Consider the following 20,714-nt stretch of genomic DNA (forward strand, 5'->3'; position numbering starts at 1 on the left):
CCGTCGGCTACGGAAGCCGATTAGGGTCTTGACCGGCTTCCGTGCTAGGCAGACCAGGAAGCCAGTATTAGGCCTTCGGTTGCCATTGCAGCCACCGGAACCCCAGCAATTTCATTGCTGGGGTTCCGATGAGCTGCAAACACCTTAAGTGCAGCACTCGCGTTTGAGCGCTGCACTTAAGGGGTTAATGGCGGGGATCTAAGCTAATTTCAGTCTCCACAATTACAGCCGGATGTCAACTGTAAGACACTGCTGAGATCCGGCGATGATGGCCTCGCTGAGCTTCTGTGCCTGTGCTAAACATTTGGCGTATGGATACGGCAATTTGCGGGTAGTCATGGCTTTCCATGGCGTACCCATACGGCAAATGTCGGGAAGGGGTTCAAAAATATATTAAAAAGTTTTGCCTCTCAGAATGTGGTGAAACAGAATTATTTTTTAACAATTTTTTTTTCCTATTCTCTGTTGTCTAAAACCTGGGTGCGTCTTATGGTCTGAAAAAAAAAATAAAAAAAATATATATATATATATATATATATAAACACACACACACCCCTGTCTATAAACACACACACACACACACACACACACACACACACACACACACAGTATATATGTAATTTGTGTAACTTTTACAAATAAACACAGGATTTCTGAAAAATGCAATGCCATCTTTAATCAGTATGAAAAACCTTGCAGTGATAATATTTCAGTACAGAATGTAGATGGTGTAGAAGAAAAAGATATACATTATGCAGAAAGAATTAAAAAGAAACAAAAAGTAACAAAAAGCTACTAAAAGGTGACAGTTTGCAAATAGTATTTTCATTTCAGGTAACAGAAAGAAAGCGAGTTCACACGTTCAATTCAGCTGTATGACACTTGGAAGCACAAATTCAGTCTAAACATCTTAAAAGCGTGTATTTTCCCTCAAGGAAAATAAGGACCTATAAATAAATTACAATACAGTGAATTGCCTGAACTTGCTTTATTTCTGATCTCCAGCCTTTTATTAAAGTCACATAAAACAGCATGAAAACTGTACACATTTCGTCTGAACAGAGTAGATGATCTATAAAATAGGTTGCCTTCAAGGATGTCAGTGTAACAGCAAGGAAAAACCAAGCCTCGCTGCAGTCATATTATAAAATATATAATTATAGATATTTATATATGCATATATACTTCTGTTTTTATTTTATTTTTTACAAAATAATGAATAGCTTTGAAAACATAATATTAAACTTCACTAGTTTAATAACTTCATGGAGATACGAACAGAATTAGGGCTGATACTTCTTGTGCTGGAAGACACATCATACGTCATCAGCCGGAAGAGGAGGTATGTTAATTCTTGGTCTAGTGAAGAATGCAATCTTCTCCCTGTTGACAAAAAAGAAGAATTTGATTCCATTTAGAGAAGGCAAAAATATTTACAAAATAAATGTTATATCCCCAAAAATGTGTTCAAATTCAAGAATATATAGCATTTCTATTTGAATAGGATTTATATTGGGATACAACATTTCTAAATGGCATTTCTAAAGGTCTTGACCTAGAACCAAGATTCAGTTAAGCATAGTCCCAAAATCACATATCTACTAAACTTCGAAGAATTAAATTTTTAAGATAGAGCTACACAAGTTCTGCACAGAATGTGGACAGGTGGACTGATCAGGATGGCCCTTGGACAGTAGAGGCATAGTGGACTCCTGTCTACCACACCCTAAAATTGACAAGCATAGAGTAGGTTTACCCAGATCAAAAGGGTCCCCTAAGCTAAGCGGGCCTTTGTATCTGTTTAGGTGGTGCGGATGCCTGTCCTGGGACTGATGGAAGTATTATACTAGTGCAGGCATCTATAGAGAAGGATGTTCTGTAGAAAACCTTTATCCAAATGGTTACAAATATTATTTTCTATAAAAAGTGTAATGGTAGACAAGTCCTATAACCTGTGCTGCCACGTGCTCCTTACTGCAGGACATAACCTGTATTTTGTAGATTTTACAAGATTATTAAAATGTTAAAAAAGCACAAGCGTCTGCAAATTTAAGTTGTGCTTCAGTTACATGCACATTAACCGGTTCGCGGACACAAGAAGAGTTTGTGTATTGTCCATACATGTCTTTTATGTCTATGTCTTCATGCGTATACAGTATCTTCCCATATTCACCAGAATTAAAGACGCCAACAATTTCAGATGCTTGTAAATATCTGAGTCACAATTGGTTTAATTGGGTGCAGGGGGTTATTAGATGTGCAACTGCTCATCTTCTCACTCTTTCAGCAGAAAAAAAATAGAGCCCCCTAAATGGGACATATAACCTCTCTCATTGGCAAGGGGCAGCGATAACAAAGAAAAGTCCATATATCACCCCAAGTTATCACTGGAAGGCTGTAAGGGGGAGAGAAGACAGTAACAGGCTGTGATCTTTCCCCTTGCTCTCATTTGCAGCTTCTCCCCTCACAACCCTCCCTTAGCGAGACACAGAAGCAGGAAGTAAATCTTTTTATCCCACCTTCTGCCCTCAAACAAGTGCTGCTCCCTTAATATTGTACCTAGAGCTTTCACCATGGTATCATTTGAAAGCTAAAATACTGGGCTTTAAGATCCAGCCCTTACATTCTGGTCGTGGCAAGCGCTTAAAGTTATGACATATTAAATATGACATTGTCAAAGGGATAAAATTGGATTTTTAGCTGAGAGAAAGACTGTTCTCTACATTGTTAGTGCTTGATTCCATACTTTATCTTACCTGAAGGTCTGCACCTGCAAAGGTTCCTTCTGGTTTCGACCACGCAGCTGGAATACTTCTTTAGAGGCTTTCTTAAGCATTTTCTCTGCAGCTTGTTCTTGGTGCAGCTCAAGTTTGGTCTGTCGTGTCTGGACATTGGATACAAGAATACAGAATCTATTGTCAATTAAAATGTGTGATAGCTCAGTAAGGGGCTTGCTTAAACAATGAAAGCAGAGAAATAATTGGATATAGGAAAGGTGACGTAATTCCAATCTGCACTAGATTGGAGATAGTTTTGTATTTTGTGCTTACTATATAGTTTTAATTAAATAAATTACATAGTTCTAGTAATATATATTTAAATCTAAAGTTCACATATGCCAAACAGATGATCAAATAAGATGTACCTGTCTTTCTGCCTCTAAGAGCAAACTGCGGAATCGGTCATCACGTAAAACCCACTGGGGAAGTTCACTCTGGCCTCGAATCTGCACCTCTTCCAGACGTTGCTTAAGCTCTTTAAGCGCATTTATTTCCTCATTTAATTGTCTCTGCTTTGTTCTGGAAGCCTGGAGATCCAGCTCCAGGTCAAGAGACGTCCTCGCCATGATCTCTGCCATGGAAGACTGGCAGGATTGCTGAAATAAGGAAATGCAAATGAGTATTATGTTTGAAAGTATGCAATATGAGAAACAACACTGTAAAAAAATAGTCTCTTATAGTGACCCTCGGCCTCTGGGGAAAAAGCAAAAAATGCTTCTCCGAGGTAATGGAGCCCACTGCCCCTCAAATGTTATACTTACCTGGTCCCCACTGTTCAGGAGTTCCATGGGGATCTTCATACAGGTGGCTCCCACATTACAGCTCCACTGTCTTATGTGGTGCTTATTTTGAGCCAACCAGGAACCTGTACAGGAAATATTCACCCATATGAAGACCCCATAGAGTTCTAGAATGACAGGGATAAGGTAAATATAACTTTAGGGGTGGGGGCGGCTTTCATTCGGGAATATGCTGCATCTTCAGCTTTTTTCCGGAAGGTCACTTTAACGACAAAAAATCACCTACTGTGGAATACTAAAAATTATTCTTTTGGATGTATCATCAAGTACCCAGTACTACCCAGATATCAGGGAAACTGTAGATCCAATGTTATTGCAGCCCTATTTTTTAATGTGTGGCTGAAGTCCATTAACATCAATCAGTCTATCGATCTATTGCTTATATTAGTATTTTACTAGAATGCAGCCGGGGAACCAACAACAACTTAGACGGTATCCATCAAACTTCCAATGGAAGACATAGCTAAAAGTAAAATATGCTTTATTTCCTTTAGAACTTAAAGCTGGAGATACTATTTAACCCTTTAATGACCAGGACTGAAAGGGCCTTAATAAAAACTAATTTTTAAAATGTTTGCCTCTCCACATTTCAGCAGCCATTACTTTTTTATTTTTTGATTGATCTGGCTGTGTTTAATGTAGAAGAAATTATTATTTTTTTCGGCACAGTTTGGGTGTACAAATAAATTACTGTGCAATTTTTTCACTGTTCACGTTTTACACTAAATAACCTGGCAAATGAATGCGGATACTTAATGAGTAGATTTTTTTTGTTGCTATGTATGGTATTCACAATAAAATGTATTTTATACTAAATAATCACTTTTTTCATTTAATTTCAGACTTTTTTTTAATTAATGTTTTTATATAAAAAAAAAAAAGTACTGTAAATCCCATAAAGGGATTAATATTTTACCAACTTTTTTTTATACTCAAGTCTGCTTATACATTCTAAGTATGCTAATACATTATCTTCTGTGTCACTATAACACAGGCTTACTGTGTCCTAAAAGCAGGCTTACTGAACAGACAAAGGGGAAAAATTAAAGAGGATAAAATTAAAGGGGATAACGTCCAGTACTCTATCCAATACAAAAACAAAAATTTTTTATTTCATCTGGTTAGAACAAGAGTAAAGCTTTTCTAGGAAGGACACTTACATGTTTCGAACTGGAGGTTCTTAGTCATAGCACTGACTAAAAACCTCCAGTTTGAAACATGTATGCGTCCTTCCTAGGAAAGTTTTACTCTTGTTCTAACCAGATGAAATAAAAATTTTTTTTGTTTTTATACTGTATCGAGTACTGGACGTTATCCCCTTTAATTTTTCCCCGTTGATGTGCCTGTTGCCGACGTGGAGTCTTAGTACAGGCATCGAATTTGATTTCAAGACTGGTGTCTATGATACTTCAGGTGCATGGTGAGCATACCAACATTTTGTCTATTACTGAACAGTCTGCCTAAGGGCCCTCTGTAGTTCCTCAGGCCTGACTGCAGAGACATAGTGACGCAATTGAAGCCCCCCTCTAATCCACTTTTATCATGTCGTGGTCACAGACCGCGACGATCAAAGGGTTAAACGGTCGCGATCCTGGCTGTACTCAGAAGGCTGCTCTAATTATAGGAGCTGTTATTAACAGCTTCTGCTTAGAGAATGAGCGCCCATTATCCTCTACTATAGCGACACCGCTCTAGACTGAAGACCTGCAAAAGACAGTGGGCGATCAATAAAGAGTTAGAGATTGTATAGGATTAGAATAAAATGTCTGCTTTTGTTTCCAGAAACAGTGCCATGCTTGTCTATGGGCTGCTTATGATATTGCAGCTCAGCTACATTTACAAATCTCAGAAAACCTCCCTAAATTCAAAGAAAGGCTCTGCATGTGTGAGAATAGTTTTTGCCGTGCCACCTTCATTTAGTTTTTTACAGATAAACATATGCTCCTCATGTATCTTCACTATGTGAGCGCTGCTTAAGGGCATGCCCCCACGTGGCGGATTTCCTCCGCAACTGTCCGCATCAATGCCGCACCTAATCCGGGTTGCGGATTACGGCTGCGGATCTGCCCAAAATGTGCAGTAAATTGATGCGGACTAGCTGCTGCGGACTGCGGGAAAAGTGCTTCCCTTCTCCCTATCAGTGCAGGATAGAGAGAAGGGACAGCACTTTCCCTAGTGAAAGTAAACGAATTTCATACTTACCGGCCGTTGTCTTGGTGACGCGTCCCTCTTTCGGCATCCAGCCCTACCTCCCTGGATGACGCGGCAGTCCATGTGACCGCTGCAGCCTGTGATTGGCTGCAGCCGTCACTTAGACTGAAACGTCATGATGGGAAGCTGGACTGGAGACAGAAGCAGGGAGTTCTCGGTAAGTATGAACTTCTATTTTTTTACAGGTTGCTGTATATTGGGATCGGTAGTCACTATCCAGGGTGCAGAAACAGTTACTGCCGATCGCTTAACTCTTTCAGCACCCTGGACAGTGACTATTTACTGACGTCTCCTAGCAACGCTCCCGTAATTCCGGGAGCCCCATTGACTTCCTCAGTCTGGCTGTAGACCTAGAAATACATAGGTCCAGCCAGAATGAAGAAATGTCATGTTAAAAAAGCAAGACGCATCCGCAGCACACATAACATGTGCATGACAGCTGCGGACTTCATTGCGGAATTTAGAATCTCCATTGAAGTCAATGGAGAAATTCCGCAATGAGTCCGCAACCAGTCCGCCACTGCTCCGCAACAGACAGAGCATGCTGTAAGACAGATTGGACAGGTCATGGATTAGAAAGCTCCCATCTGCACAAGGCATATGTTTCTCCAGTAAATAATATACAATATGACTGTAATATTAGTAGTACAAGAATCAAAACAAATTATTTTAAATTATCTGAATACCTGTTTATAGCGTAATGTTCGCCTTTCCAGTGTATTTCGGACGAAAGGAGATTTTCTTGGTAATGTTGAACTATCGCTGTCACTTCGATATAGCTGAAAAGCAAAAAGAATTAACATTACACAAGGCTTGTTATCATGCCCAGTGATTTCAGGCTGAGCAGATGAGTGCAATGGGAATGATGGACAGATTTGATTTAAGATCCTTGGTGGAAACAGTTAAGGATACAATGCTCATGAGACATATTCCATCATGAAAATTCCATAATTGCCAATCAAAGTCTTCAGAGTGACCATAAAAATATAGTGAGGGTCACCTCCAGCTGTGTGCCTAAAGTTGGTGGCTTGTGTCAAAAATATCAACCGAATAGTGAAATTTATGACCAGATAAAACAGAATAAAGGGATTCTGAGATACATGCCATAGAAGAGCACAAAGAGAATGGAAACCATGGCAGTACCTGTCCAACTATGGGCCTAATGGTACCTAGGGCTCTATGCCGCCATGTGGTGCCGTATTGCCAGGTAATCTTTCTCTAGAATCAATACTTCTAAGGGAGAATAGCTCCATAGTACAGCAACCATAATTTTTTTGCCAGGTTCCGTAAAACCCTCTTTATGCTTCTGTATGAAATTGGAGGAATAAGGGGGTACAGTTGGACTCCATACACCTATATTGGTGCAGGTGGTTGCATAGAGCCATTGTACAGCCGTGGCCTGAGGCCTAAGTAGCAGGATAAACTATAGGCCAGAGAGAGTAACACAGCACATGCAACGTTCAAGTGCTCAGCAGAGGAATGTTCCAAAGACCACAGAAATTAGGACTCACCCTAGGAACTCGAATGGTTAACTTTCACATTATAAAAATGATACATGCAGAAGACTTCTCAAAAAATAATTTTTAATTAAATATTTTTATTGAAAGATTTACTGAAAATGAAATTTACTGCAAACTTGTATCTGCAATGTTATGTTAGACTTACTCTGCAAACATACTGATTCCGTGCTCCTGGAGAAAAGGTCTGTGAGCGGACAATTGTACTGCTACGGACAAAGGAAGACCCGCGAGACCTGCGGCAGGATCTCTCCTTTTTCAGAATAGTAACATCTTCTGGAAAGACATCTTCTGTGTTGGTCTCTTTATCTACCTGCAAGATGTACAAAGAAAATACGTTTAGTGTCTCATGGAGTGTCATTTGCTATAATCCAAAGAATCAGTTGCAAATTTCTATGCACCTCCAAAGTTTACATGTACATTATATCGTATGTATTTAGTCAAAGACATCTGAAATGTTGTAATGAAGCAAACATCACAGTCCAATCATTTCTAACAACTTTGAGATATCACATCAACTCTAAATCTTTAGTCCATTTATTATAATCTATGTTGAATGCCTAGTTTATATTGTACTGTATGTTGTAGGCTATGTTCACATCTGTCAGATCCCCATGTTGCCTGACGGTCCCATTGACTTACAATGAATCAGTTCCATTCCTCTGAATGTGGTGGTTTCTGCAGCATGTGGATGGAGTTTCATTTAGATGAATGGAATTGATTTTCAGTCGCAGAAATTTCTGAAACTAAATCTGCCATATAGGACTGCACCGTGTATATGCTGCGGTTTTAGGAGCTCTGTGCAGTATTATCAGTACAGTCACACAGAGCCTTTCGTTAAGGGCTCATGCACACCACTATGTTACGACTCCTTACACCCTCAAGTTGTATGGACCAATATACATTGTCTATAAACTTCTATTGTGTCATTACTGCACTTCCATATGCCTCCGATTTCATACAGAGGCATACAGAGTTTCTCTCTGCCGGAACCACATGGAATAAAACAGCATGCTCCATTATATGCCGTATTCCTAAGCTATTCTTAACATGTAAGCAATATGGCAGCACATGAATACTGAGCCATGGGGACTTTGTGTGCACATAGCCTGTAGGGAGGCAGATCCCGCAGTGTGCATGAGGCCTAAAGCTGGTCACTGGTGTTAGATTTTTGTTCGTGGATCCTGACGATTTCAACAGGATCTATGGCACCCAGCCATGGGGGAAAACAAGGATCTAATAAGATAGACTGTTCATGTCCAATTTTTTTTTTCCTACCAGAAAAAAGCAAAGCAAGTGTCTATCAGATGCTTATCTCCCATTTGCTCTATTAAATGCTAAGCATGTTCAGTCGAGCAATATGTGCAGGGTCAAGGGGGAAATTAGGACTAATAACTGTCCATTTGGTATGCAGTCATCCTATGTTTTTTGACCAACTTAATAAACAATCAGACAACTTATACAGAAAACCGGAATCAACAAATTTACAATATCTTTCAATCCGCAGGTGTTAGTTTTTGATATTTTAATATTAGTATTACATATTTTCTGTGTTTACTGATTTTTACCTTCAAAGGTTCACTATCAGTCTTTACTGAATCATACAAGGTTGCCTGCCCTGTACATATAGGCCCATGTATGGCGTCGCCATATAGAGTCTCTGAATAATGGGGCCTCAACGGTGTACTGTTACTGTGACAACCACTGTCGACAGAGTCAGCTTGCCAGCTCCTGGTCCAATAAGAGACACAAATAAACAACAGATAATGAACTTTTACATTTAAAGTATTTAAACTCCTGTAGTATAAACTATAAGCAATGGTTACTCCTGCTTATTATTAAATTCAACGTATACATTTCTATGAAACAGTTTCTGGTTCCAGTACTTTAAGGGCATGTTCACACATGGCAGATTTGTTGCAGAGATTTCCACGTCAAACTACATCCCATACATCAGAATGGGACTGTTTCTGAAGCATGTGGATGGATTTCTGCAAAACGTAAATCCGATGAATGTGATTCACAGAAATGTTTGCAACAAATCTGGTGAGTATGAACATACCCTTACACTGGCATGTCATCTAATATCCCAATCCTCAACTGTGACAAAATGAGAAATATAGTGAAGGTAACTACAGTATGTGCCATGTATTATTTTGTAAGTAAAGGACACTGGGTAGAATGTTGACTTAAAATATTGATTGCTGCATTCCTGATGGGTTTGATCATACTGGTATTAATATAAAAGAAGACAAAAATAGTCAGAATATATATAGCACCGACACATACACCAATAATATGACTCTATTGTCTGATTATTCTTGTATTATCACATGACTTTATATTTTCATTGTAGAAGTTGAGTTGGACATGGCTTTAATACCACTTCTAAATTGTGTAGTAATCCAACAATCAACTGGAACAGCGTACTGTCTGTACTGAGATGGCGGTCAGGGAGCTGAGGTTCTTAAGCTTTTTTTCTAAAATCATGGCAAAAACATTATATGACTGTAACATGTGAACACAGCCTTATCAGAAATTGCACATGTGAAAGCAGTTTTTGTTTTGCAAGAGTCACAGCTGTATTAAGAAATTAGTAAAAAAAAGAACATAGTAAAAAAAAAAAAAAAAAAAGGGGGCCTGCCAGCTCTCTGCCTCACTCTCTCTCTCTGCCTCTCTCTCTATTGATATGCATGGGGAGTGAAGGCTAGCCCATCTGGTCTAGCCCATCTGTTGATCTCACAGAAGAGCTACCGTACCACAAATTACTGAAAAAAGTTAATGCTGGCTATGATAGAAAGGTGTCAGAATACACAGTGCATTGTAGCTTGCTTAATTTGGAAATAGCCGCAGACCGGTCATAGCGCCCAAGCTGACCCCTGTCCACCAGCAAAAGCGTCTACAATGAGCATATATGCATTAGAAATGTACCAATGAGATAGGAAGGAAGGCATGGTCTGATGAACCATGTTTTATTTCATATCATGTGGACAATCGGGTGAATGTGTGTCGCTCACCTGGGGAACAAATGGCAGCAAGATCGACTATGGAAAGAAGGTGAGACAGTGGAGGCAGTGATGCTCTTGGCAATGTTCTGCTGGGAAACCTAGGGTCTGGCATTCATGTGGATGTTACTTTGACACTTACCACCTACCTAATTATTATTGCAGACCAAGTACACCCCTTCGTGGCAATGGTGTTCTCGAATGTCAATGGCCTGTTTCAGCAGGATAATATACACAAAATTGTTCAGGAATGGTTTGAGGAATATGATAAAGAGCTCAAAGTGTTGACTTGGCCTCCAAATTCCCCAAGTCTCAATCTGTTAAAGCATCTGTGGGATGTGCTGGAAAAACAAGTCTGCTCCATAGAGGGCCCACCTCGCAACTTATATGACTTAAAGAATCTGGGGCTAACGTTTTGGTGCCAGATAGCACAGGACACCTTCAGGGATCTTGTGGAGTCCCTACCTCAACCTGTTTTGGCCCCACGAGTGGGATCTCTGCAATTTTAGGCAGGTGGTAGTGGTTTGAAGGGATATTCCCCACTTATTAATTTTTGAGTTATCCACAGGATATTGGTAGGGGCCCCTGTGGGGTGGGTGTATTAGAGGTGGTGAGCAGATTGATTAGCGGGGACCACTGCAAGCTTTGAGTGACCACTGAGGCAGCTTCTTAAAGGGTACCTCCAGTTTTGCAGCAGACCACATCTCTCACTAGAAGTTTTAATGTGATGGTTGGAGATATGGCTTGGAGAGTCCTGGAAGTCTCTCTTGCACCATAATCTTTAACATTATTTAAAATGTCTTCAAATATCTTTTCTTTTATAGCAGTAACATTAGGTCAGACGTACCTCTCGGAGGTGGCCTCCACTTGGTCCTCTTTCCGCTCCATCTCAAGGATCTCTTCCTCTGTATATTCCAGCTTCACCCTCTCCTCTTCCAGTTCACGCTCCACTGCTTCTAGCTGAGCTGTTGTTCGAGCCAACAGAGCCGACACAGCATCCTAAGGGAAGGAATAAAAAATAATTCAGAAGGCCAATAAAATAAAAGATGAAAAGTTGAAATGGAGACAAGCAGTTTTCTCATCAAAATATCTGTACAGGTCATCCATTTATCATGTTCTACAACAAGGTTCACTTGAGCAGATTTAATAACCTGTTGACTGTCAGATTTCCGTCATAGTATCATTTGTTTTAATGGACAAAATAGCGTAGCATGCTGCGCTATTTTGTTCGGCATTTCTCACCGGATCTGCAATAGAAGCTCCTAACAGAGCCTCCGATGCAGAGGTTAACAGAGCCTTACTCGGGCAGCACTTTATAACCTAAAATATTGCTGGTCAAAGCTGTAGAGATACACATGTACAGATGTGTCCTTTCTTAACTTCTCTCTAAATCCAACATATCTAGAGATTTATGGCAAGATGCAAGCTGTCAGTCATTCAGCGCCCACAGACTCCCATGTTAAAAAAAATCATATACATTTAACTTATACGTTTTATTACTGGAGGGCTGTGATGGATGCCTCTGGTAGATGCCATCTATTGGATTTTGGTCACGCATAGACTCCCATGTTAAAAAAACAAAACATACGTTTAACATAGACGTGTTTTAACTGGATGGCGCGAGATTGTTTTGAATATGTATTATGACAAATTTAATAATTAAAAGGGAACCTGTCACTAGGTTTTAGGCCACTAAACCACCAGTATGCCGTTATACTGTTGAGGTTTAGCGTCCTAAACATGTCTGTTTTAGCATTTTGTCTAAAAAGAGGTCATAATACAGCATACACAGTATGTAAATTACCAGAGAAGAGTCCTGAGATGAGTCCAAAAGCATCCTGCACATTCTCAGTGCTGAAATGAAGCAGAGGACAGTACACCTGGACTTATCTCAGACCTCTTCTCTGGTAATTTACATACAGCGCACACTGTATTACCACTACTTCGTAGATAAACCGCTAAAAGCAACAGTTTTGAGAAGGGCATGTTTAGGACACTAAAATAAAAAGTATATTGGAAAATCGTATAACTTTTAAATATACAAAAATAACATTAATTTGCTGAAACCGGACAACTCCTATAAATAACATGTGTAGCACTGAAGGGGTTGTGCTACAAAACACATGTATCCCCTATCCACAGGATAGGGGATACATGTGTGATTGCTGGGGGTGCGACTGCTGGGATCCCCAGCGATAAGGAGAATGAGGCACCGAAATTCCCCTGAAGTGCTCCATGAGAAGCTTGGGACTTCCGGGTTCTGTGTCTGGCTTGTGCGCATGCGTGACCGGCCCTTCATTCATTTCTATGGAGCTGCTGGACACACAAGTCGGACACAGAACCCGGAAGTCTCAAGCTTCTCATCGGGGACCTCCAGGTTCCCCGTTCTTAACTCTGGGGGTCCTAGCAGTCAGACCCCCAGCGATCACTCATGTATCCCCTATCCTGTGGATAGGGCATACATGTGTTTTGTGGCACAATCCCATACAGGAGCTGAATTTATACTGGACACAATTAACTAGAGAATGGTTCAGCCCATACAAAAAGATTTTAAGGATTGCAGTTGTCATTCTCTCTTCATCTACACAACAGCAAGAGGAACATTGATCTCGTAAATGTGTCAGCTTTCACAATTGCACAAACTATGAGGGAAGGCTGAGATGACAGGCCTTTGTAGAAAGGTAGAGGTTTGGGACAAGCAGGAAGAGAATTAGGAGGAGATGAGCCATTGCTTCCAGGGGCTAGTGGGAAAGTAGTGGCATAGTGGCAGCACAGAGATCAGTCTGACCTCCGTATATTTGTTTTGGCTGGCACATTGTTACTATCTGTTTGTTGTAGAACACTGGTATATGGCATTATTTATTATGTTTATTGTGGTTTCTTAATAAAATGGCTAATATGGCCAATTTAATCCAAACAATTGTTTTTGTGTTTTATTTGAACAGAAACCTGGGGGAAAATAGAGCATAAGTAGTATTGTGGAGTTGGGTATCAACATACAGAACGCTACAATACCGAAGTCAAGTAACTTACAGAGAGTGCCAATACTGTGGAGGAAAGCCCATTGCTAAAAAGGGAGGTCAGTGGAAAATGGCCGATAGAGTTTAACCCCTTCCCGCTTTGGCCACTTTTGACCTTCCTGACAGAGCCTCATTTTTCAAATCTGACATGTTTCACTTTATGTGGTAATAACTTTGGAATGCTTTTACCTATCCAAGCGATTCTGAGATTGTTTTCCCGTGACACATTGGACTTTATGTTACTGGCAAAATTTGCTCGATACATTCAGTATTTAATTGTGAAAAACACCAAAATTTAGCAAAAAATTGCAAAAATTAGCAGGTTTAAATGGATCTGCTTGTAAGACAGGCAGTTATACCACACTAAATTGTTGCTAATTAACATCCCCCATATGTCTACTTTAGATTTTTTGAACATTCTTTTATTTTTCTAGGATATTACGAGGCTTAGAACTTTAGCAGCAATTTCTCACATTTTCAAGAAAATTTCAAAAGGCTATTTTTACAGGGGCCAGTTCAGTTATGAAGTGGCTTTGAGGGCCTTATATATTAGAAACCCCCAATAAGACACACCATTATAAAAACTTAACCCATCAAAGTGTTCAAAACAGCATTTAGAAAGTTTCTTAACCCTTTAGACGTTTCACAGGAATTAAAGCAAAGTAGAGGTGAAATTTACAAATGTAATTTTTTTTGCAGAAATGTATTTTTAATCGATTTTTTTTGTAACACAGAAAGTTTTACCAGAGAAATGCAACTCAATATTTATTGTACAGGTTCTGCAGTTTTAGGAAATATCCCACATGTGGCCCTAGCATGCTAATGGACTGAAGCACCGGACTCAGAACCAAAGGCGCACCTAGTGGATTTTGGGGCCTTCTTTTTATTCGAATGTACTTTAGGCACCATGTCAGGTTTGACAACAAGTAAAGGAAAAAAGAACCCCAACATTTGTAAAGCAATTTCTCGGGAGTTCGACAATACCCCATATGTGGTCAGAAACTGCTGTTTTGGCACACAGTAGGGCTCAGAAGAGAAGGTGTGCCATTTGTCTTTTGGAGTGTAGATATTGCTGGATTGGTTTCTGGTCACTATGTCGCATTTGCAAAGCCCTTGTGGGACCAAAACAGTGGAAAACTCCCAGAAGTTACACAATTTTGAAAACTACACCACTCAAGGTATTCAATGACTATGCTCAGCGAGCGTAGTTCGAGCATCCTACTGAACCAATAATCCTGGTAATATATACTTATACCTCTTGGCCTTTTAGATGGGACCTATAAGAAATAGGTAGGGCTTGATGTTCGTCTGCCGGTCTTTCAATATGGCTCTCTGCGCCTGCGCTGTTTCCCTGGTGACGCGTCCCGGGACTCGCGCATGCGCAGTGGGTCACTGATGTCCGGCGGCGATACCCAAGTTCCGTCACAGTCAGGCGCCGCTTAGATCGGCTCCTGATTGGCAGAGGGGAGATCAGATGTCTCTATCGATTCACATATAAACAGGGCACCAAAATAACATCTGCACCCCTTGAGAAAGCTACGGGCGAAACGCGCGTCGGGGCGCTATCCTACACTGCTGGGTCACATTCCACCTCCCATACATGGGTAAGTGCATACTCTGGAATTACACTTTGGCTCTCTGTGCCATCTGTCTTTAGGCAATAACTACTCACTTTCTAGTCACTATAGACTTTTTTCAGAGTTAGGCATATTGCCTTTTTTACACAAATTCATACTTTGATACCATTTTCATGTTTATGCACCCCATGTTGGAGTCATATTGAGTCATAGTAACTATGCATACCATCAGGGTTTTCTAATATATATATATATATATAGACTCAATATACACTTCTGTGATCCGTTTTAGGACTATTTTTGGATTCTCTGTCTATGTCATTTTATGTATTTTATTCTTGTTCTTCAATAAAGATATTTAGTTTCATACATTGATATATATGGACTCTGTTTCTCCGGTTTATTATATATTGTTAGAGTCTTTATCTCTAATTTTCCATATGGGTGGTTGAGTGCTTCTCCCACCTTTATATGCATTTGTCCTGTGAGACATCCTGTTTAACCACTCAAGGTATTCACCTAGGGGTGTAGTGAGCATGTTAACCCCGCAGGTGTTTTACAGAAATTAGTGTGCACTCGAGGTTGCAGAGTGAAAATGGCACCATAACAAGACAGCTCTCTAATTATTATGCTGTGATTCCCGGTTTTAGAAACAACCTACATGTGGCCATAATGTTTTGCCTGGACATTTGACAGGGCTCAGGGGTGAAAGAGTACCATGTAAAATTGAGGCCTAATTTGGCGATTTATAAAGTACTGGTTCACAATTGCAGGGCTCTGATGTGAAACAATAAAAGAAACCCCTGACAAGTGACTTCATTTTGGAAACTGCACCCCTCAAGGCATTTATTAAGGGGTGTAGTGAGCATTTTCACCCCACAGGTCTTTTCCATAAATGATTGTGCTGTGGATGGTGCAAAGTAAAAATAAAAATTTTTCCCTAGATATGCCATTTCAGTGGCAAATATGTCGTGTCCAACTTGTGCCACTGAAAACACACGCCCCAAAAATTGTTAAAAGGGTTCTCCCGGGTATGACGACGCCATATATGTGGATGTAAACTGCTGTTTGGGCACGCTGTAGGATTCAGAGAGGAGGGATCGCCATTTGGCTTTTGGAGCGTGGATTTTGCTTGGTAGTAGTTTTGTTTGGAGTTTTACTGGTATTTCAGTTTGTAGCGTGGGGGTACGTGTAAGCCGGGCAGAGTACATCAGGGGCATAGTCGGGTTGTATAATAATTGGGTAAAAAAAACGAAATAATCCATAGATGTGTGTTATGCTGTGAAGCAATCCTTCGTGCACAGGCCAGTATCGCACTGATAAATGGCGTTATTTCTTATCCCCCTTTTGGTCCACACTCCTCACCTTAGCAGTTTGGGGAATTTTGCTGGGAAAGTGTTGTTCTGGTATAATATGGGCACCCTCACTTCCAGCAGATATGTTTGGGCCCTACCGTTCCTGGTTCCCTAATTTTAGGGCCTTGATAAATCGCCGCTTGAAACAGGAGAAATGTTGCCCTCGGGCCGGCACAACTGCATATTTTTCTTTTCCTGACTTATTGGAGCCTTAACTAATTTTATTTTTTTGATAGATGTAGTGGTATAAGGGCTGCTTTTTTGCGGGACAATCTGTAGTTTTTATTGGTACCATTTTGGGGTACATACTTTTTAATCACTTTTTATCCTATTTTTTGGGAGGCCAGGTGACCAAAAAACTGCAATTCTGGCATAGTTTTTATTTTATACAGTGGTCACCATGAGTTATAAATTACATGTTAACTTTATTCTGTGGGTCAGTCTGATTCTGGCGATACCAAATTTATAGCACTTTTTTATGTTTTACAACTTTTTGCATAATAAAATTACTTTTGTAAAAAGAATGTATTTTTTCTGTCGCCAAGTTGTGAGAACGATAACGTTTTCATTTTTAAGTCGACGGAGCTGTATGAGGGCTTGTTTTTTTCGAGATGAGCTATAGTTTTTCTAGGTACCATTTTTGGATACATCCGACTTTTTGATTACTTTTTATTCCAATATTTGTAGGGCAAAGTGACCAAAAATCAGAAATGCTGGTATAGTTTATTAAAAAAAATTTACGCCGTTCGCCGCGTGGAATAAATAACATTATATTTTTAGAGTTCAGGCCCTTTACGTTCGCGGCAATACCAAATATGTATGGTTTATTAATTTTTTTCAATAATAAAGGACTTGATAAGAGAAAAGGGCGATTGTATTTTATTTTAATACTTGAAACTTTTATTATATGTTTTAAAACTTTAAAAAAAAAATTAAAAAAAATTAAGTCCCACTAGGGAACTTGAAGGTCCAACTGTCTGATGATTTTTTTTTTTCTAATACATTGCACTACCTATGTAGTGCAATGTATTAGATCTGTCAGTCATTCACGGACAGCAAGCCAATTAGGCTTCGCCTCCTGGCGGGGCCTAATCGGCTTGCGTAATGGCAGAGCAGGAGGCCATTGTTAGGCCTCCTGTTGCCATAGCAGCAGTCGGCAGCCCTGCTATCGCCTGGCAGGGCTGCCGATCTTCTAGCAACCTCTACGATGCAGCGATCGCTGCATTTAAGGGGTTAATGGCGGGGATCGAGGCTAATTTCGGTCCCCGCCATTACAGGGTTTTTATATCTCCTATTTAAATTTGCTCATTGCAGCAAACTGAATCCCTAATCAATACGCTTTATTAAAAAGTTCTGTACCAGGCCCCTAGTCTGCCCCCCCCCCCCCCCGCTCTGTGCCTCACGGCCATGGATGAAGTGTGGACTAGGTCACCTGATCACATCATCCATTGGCTCTGTACAGGGTACTTACTGTGTTTGTTGGGTTAGTGATTTCAGACTTTCGAGTGCAGTCTCTAATGTAACTGCCATCGTTAACCCTTTGTGGCACAGCACTGCTGTAGATCTGGACAGGATACCACTGAATATGCATCTCTTTGGCACCTTCAAAGCCAGCCAAGCTGATCTGAGCAATCCCCTGCAAGGATAGAGAAGTATAATACCGCTTATTAAACATAACTGTGAACGCAATGCACATGGACAGAAAATTATCCAAATGATGGGCTTCACCTGCAGCTCTCAAAAAAACCTTCTCCATTTTCATTATAAACAGCAGTATCCAGGTTTGAAACACAAAAAAATCAAATACTAAAGTAAAGGAAACAAATGAGACATCAAGTGCACCCTGTGTGACTACACGGAGCTGCACATCTGAACATATGCACTACGCCTGCATTGACTGGTAACAAGCTGAACAAAACCGAGGATTTATTCTGATTGCCATATTGAACTCAACGTTGTTTTTTCCATAGCAACTACTTCATAGAGGTAGCTTTGCCTTCCTCTGTGTGACATTAGGCTGAACTTGCAGTCGTCTTTTTTTCAACCTCACTATTTATGACCTAAATGGCAAAAATATGCATCACATCAACAACTCAGGCCAAGTCTTCAGCAGTTACAAAGAATTATCGGTATGCTGTAAATCTAGAAGTGGCAACACGGCTGTATGATCGTATGATTTGCATGGAGTTTGCATGTTCTTCCCGTTGTTGCATAAGTTTCCTCCAGGTTCTCCGGTCTCCTCCTTTACTCCAAAAACATACTGATAAGTATTTGGCTTCCGTGCATGTGTGCGTGTGTGTCTCTAACATAGGGAAATTAGACTGGGCATAGGAATTGATGTAAAAGTTGGCAATCTCTGTAGAGCACTGAGGAATATGTTGATGCTTTATAAGCAACAGCAAATACATACAGTATCTGTGCAGCTCATATCATTGAGATCTCAGCTTAAAGACAGAACAAGAAAAGGACTACATTGCAAAACTGACTAATACTTAGAGGCCACTAAGTTATATGCCATGACTGAAGAAGTATAGAATCCCTTCTCACCAGCAGCTCTTCCTGTTGTTCAGGGCACACAGAGCATATGTACAACTGTAAGGAGCTCAATTTTAAGACAGTGGATTGCATAGGAATTTGAAAAATTTCATTAAACATCAGAGGCATTTGGAAGTCCGAAGGTTTTGAGCAGTAAGTGCTTGGTGTGCTGGAATCCAGGGAAGGCAGGTAAACGCGAATATGTCTACAATAGGAAAAAATGCCTTATCGTTAGTAAAATAAAAGCATATACCAAATAAACATAACAAATAAACACAAACATAGTTGTGTTACAACTGAATATTATAAGCAGAATGATTCATTTTTAAATAAATAAATAAATAATAAATAAATATAAATAATAAATAAATAATTTAAAGCGCAAAATAATAATATAAAAAAAATAATAAATAAAAGTGTATTGTCCAGTTGCATTGCTAGTACCTGGCAAGTGCCATGGGTTTTATGCCAGTACGCCAGGTCTCTTCCCACCAGCGATCACCAATGTATCTGTGTCCTTTCATTATGTTAGTGCCCCATGATGCCCCTAGTTTGTTCATAGCCTACCAACACCCCTGGTGTTATTACTGACATTGTTAAGCACAGGAACCACGGGCACATGCCACAGGTCTTTTGCCTGGTGCCTTTGATGTCTCAGCCAGTGATCATCACTTCCAATACTACCAGAATTCTCAAGACATGGACACAATTGAACATTAAGGGTATGTGCACACGGTAGCAGGCTTTTACGGCTGAAATGACAGACTGTTTTCAAGAGAAAACAGCTGCCTCGTTTCAGACGTAATTGCTCCTCCTCGCATTTTGCGAGGCTTCTCTGATAGCCGTAAATTTTGAGCTGTGCTTCATTGAGTTCAATGAAGAACGGCTCAAATTACGTCTGAAAGAAGTGTCCTGCACTTCTTTTGACGAGGCTGTATTTTTACGCGTCGTCGTTTGACAGCTGTCAAACGACGACGCGTAAATGACAGGTTGTCTGCACAGTACGTCGGCAAACCCATTCAAATGAATGGGCAGATGTTTGCCGACGTATTGTAGCCCTATTTTCAGACGTAAAACGAGGCATAATACGCCTCGTTTATGTCTGAAAATAGGTCGTGTGAAACCAGCCGAACATGGAAGCAGCTGCAACCATTAGGTCACAAGTGATTTCCTGCCTCTTCAAAGTAACTGATTTCAGAGCCAAAATCAGTTACCATGTCTGATGCGCAGATGTGAGCACCACACACAAGAAGAAGCCCAGCACAGGAGCTAAGGATGAGCTTTGCTGAACGGGGACATATATGGTTGGATCTTGGGGGGGTGGCATTGTGGCTGGTGTAAAGGGGCATTGTGGATGTCATGGGGGACATTGTGGATGTCATGGGGGACATTGTGGCTGCCATAAGGGGCAATAAGGATATCATAAAGGAATTGTAGATGCCCTATTCAGTGCGTTGCAAAAGTATTTACCCCTCTTGGTGTTTTTCCTGCTTAGTTGAATTATGATCATTTGATTAACACAAAAAGCCTACCACTTTGAAGGTGCAAAATATTTTTAATTGTAACAAAAACAATAATTTAGACAAAAAAAAAACTGATAATGTGTCTAAGTATTCACCCCCTAAAAGTCAATACTTTGTGGAGCCACCTTCTGCTGCAATTACAGATGAAATTCTATTGAGATATGTCTCTATTACCTTAGTACATCTAGACACTGGGATATTTTCCCATTCTTCGAGGAAAAACTTCTCCAACTCCTTCAAGTTAGATGGTTGCGTTAGTGTAGTTTAGTCTTTAAGTCATGCCACAAATTCTCATTTGGATTGACATCTGGGCTTTGCCATTCTGAGACATTTAAAGGTTTCCCCTTAAACTACTCCAGTGTAGCTTTAGCAGTCTGTTTAGGGTCATTGT

General features: G+C 40.2%; 1 protein-coding gene across 1 annotated transcript in view; it reads right to left on the reverse strand.

The window, feature by feature from the left end:
- Positions 1-672: 672 nt before the first annotated feature.
- The window catches only part of WWC3 (WWC family member 3), a 174,170-nt gene continuing 154,128 nt past the window's right edge, over positions 673-20,714 (reverse strand). The window contains exons 15-23 of the mRNA XM_075853971.1: positions 18,813-19,005; positions 17,737-17,901; positions 11,161-11,312; positions 8,877-9,039; positions 7,457-7,621; positions 6,478-6,570; positions 3,146-3,376; positions 2,757-2,884; positions 673-1,383 (exon numbers count right to left, since the gene is read on the reverse strand). Coding sequence (XP_075710086.1) covers positions 1,317-1,383; positions 2,757-2,884; positions 3,146-3,376; positions 6,478-6,570; positions 7,457-7,621; positions 8,877-9,039; positions 11,161-11,312; positions 17,737-17,901; positions 18,813-19,005 — 1,357 coding nt within the window. The 3' untranslated portion in view covers positions 673-1,316. The remainder of the gene's footprint in view (positions 1,384-2,756; positions 2,885-3,145; positions 3,377-6,477; positions 6,571-7,456; positions 7,622-8,876; positions 9,040-11,160; positions 11,313-17,736; positions 17,902-18,812; positions 19,006-20,714) is intronic.

Source organism: Rhinoderma darwinii, chromosome 2 (genome assembly GCF_050947455.1).
Source record: "Rhinoderma darwinii isolate aRhiDar2 chromosome 2, aRhiDar2.hap1, whole genome shotgun sequence".
Classification (NCBI taxonomy): domain Eukaryota; kingdom Metazoa; phylum Chordata; class Amphibia; order Anura; family Rhinodermatidae; genus Rhinoderma; species Rhinoderma darwinii.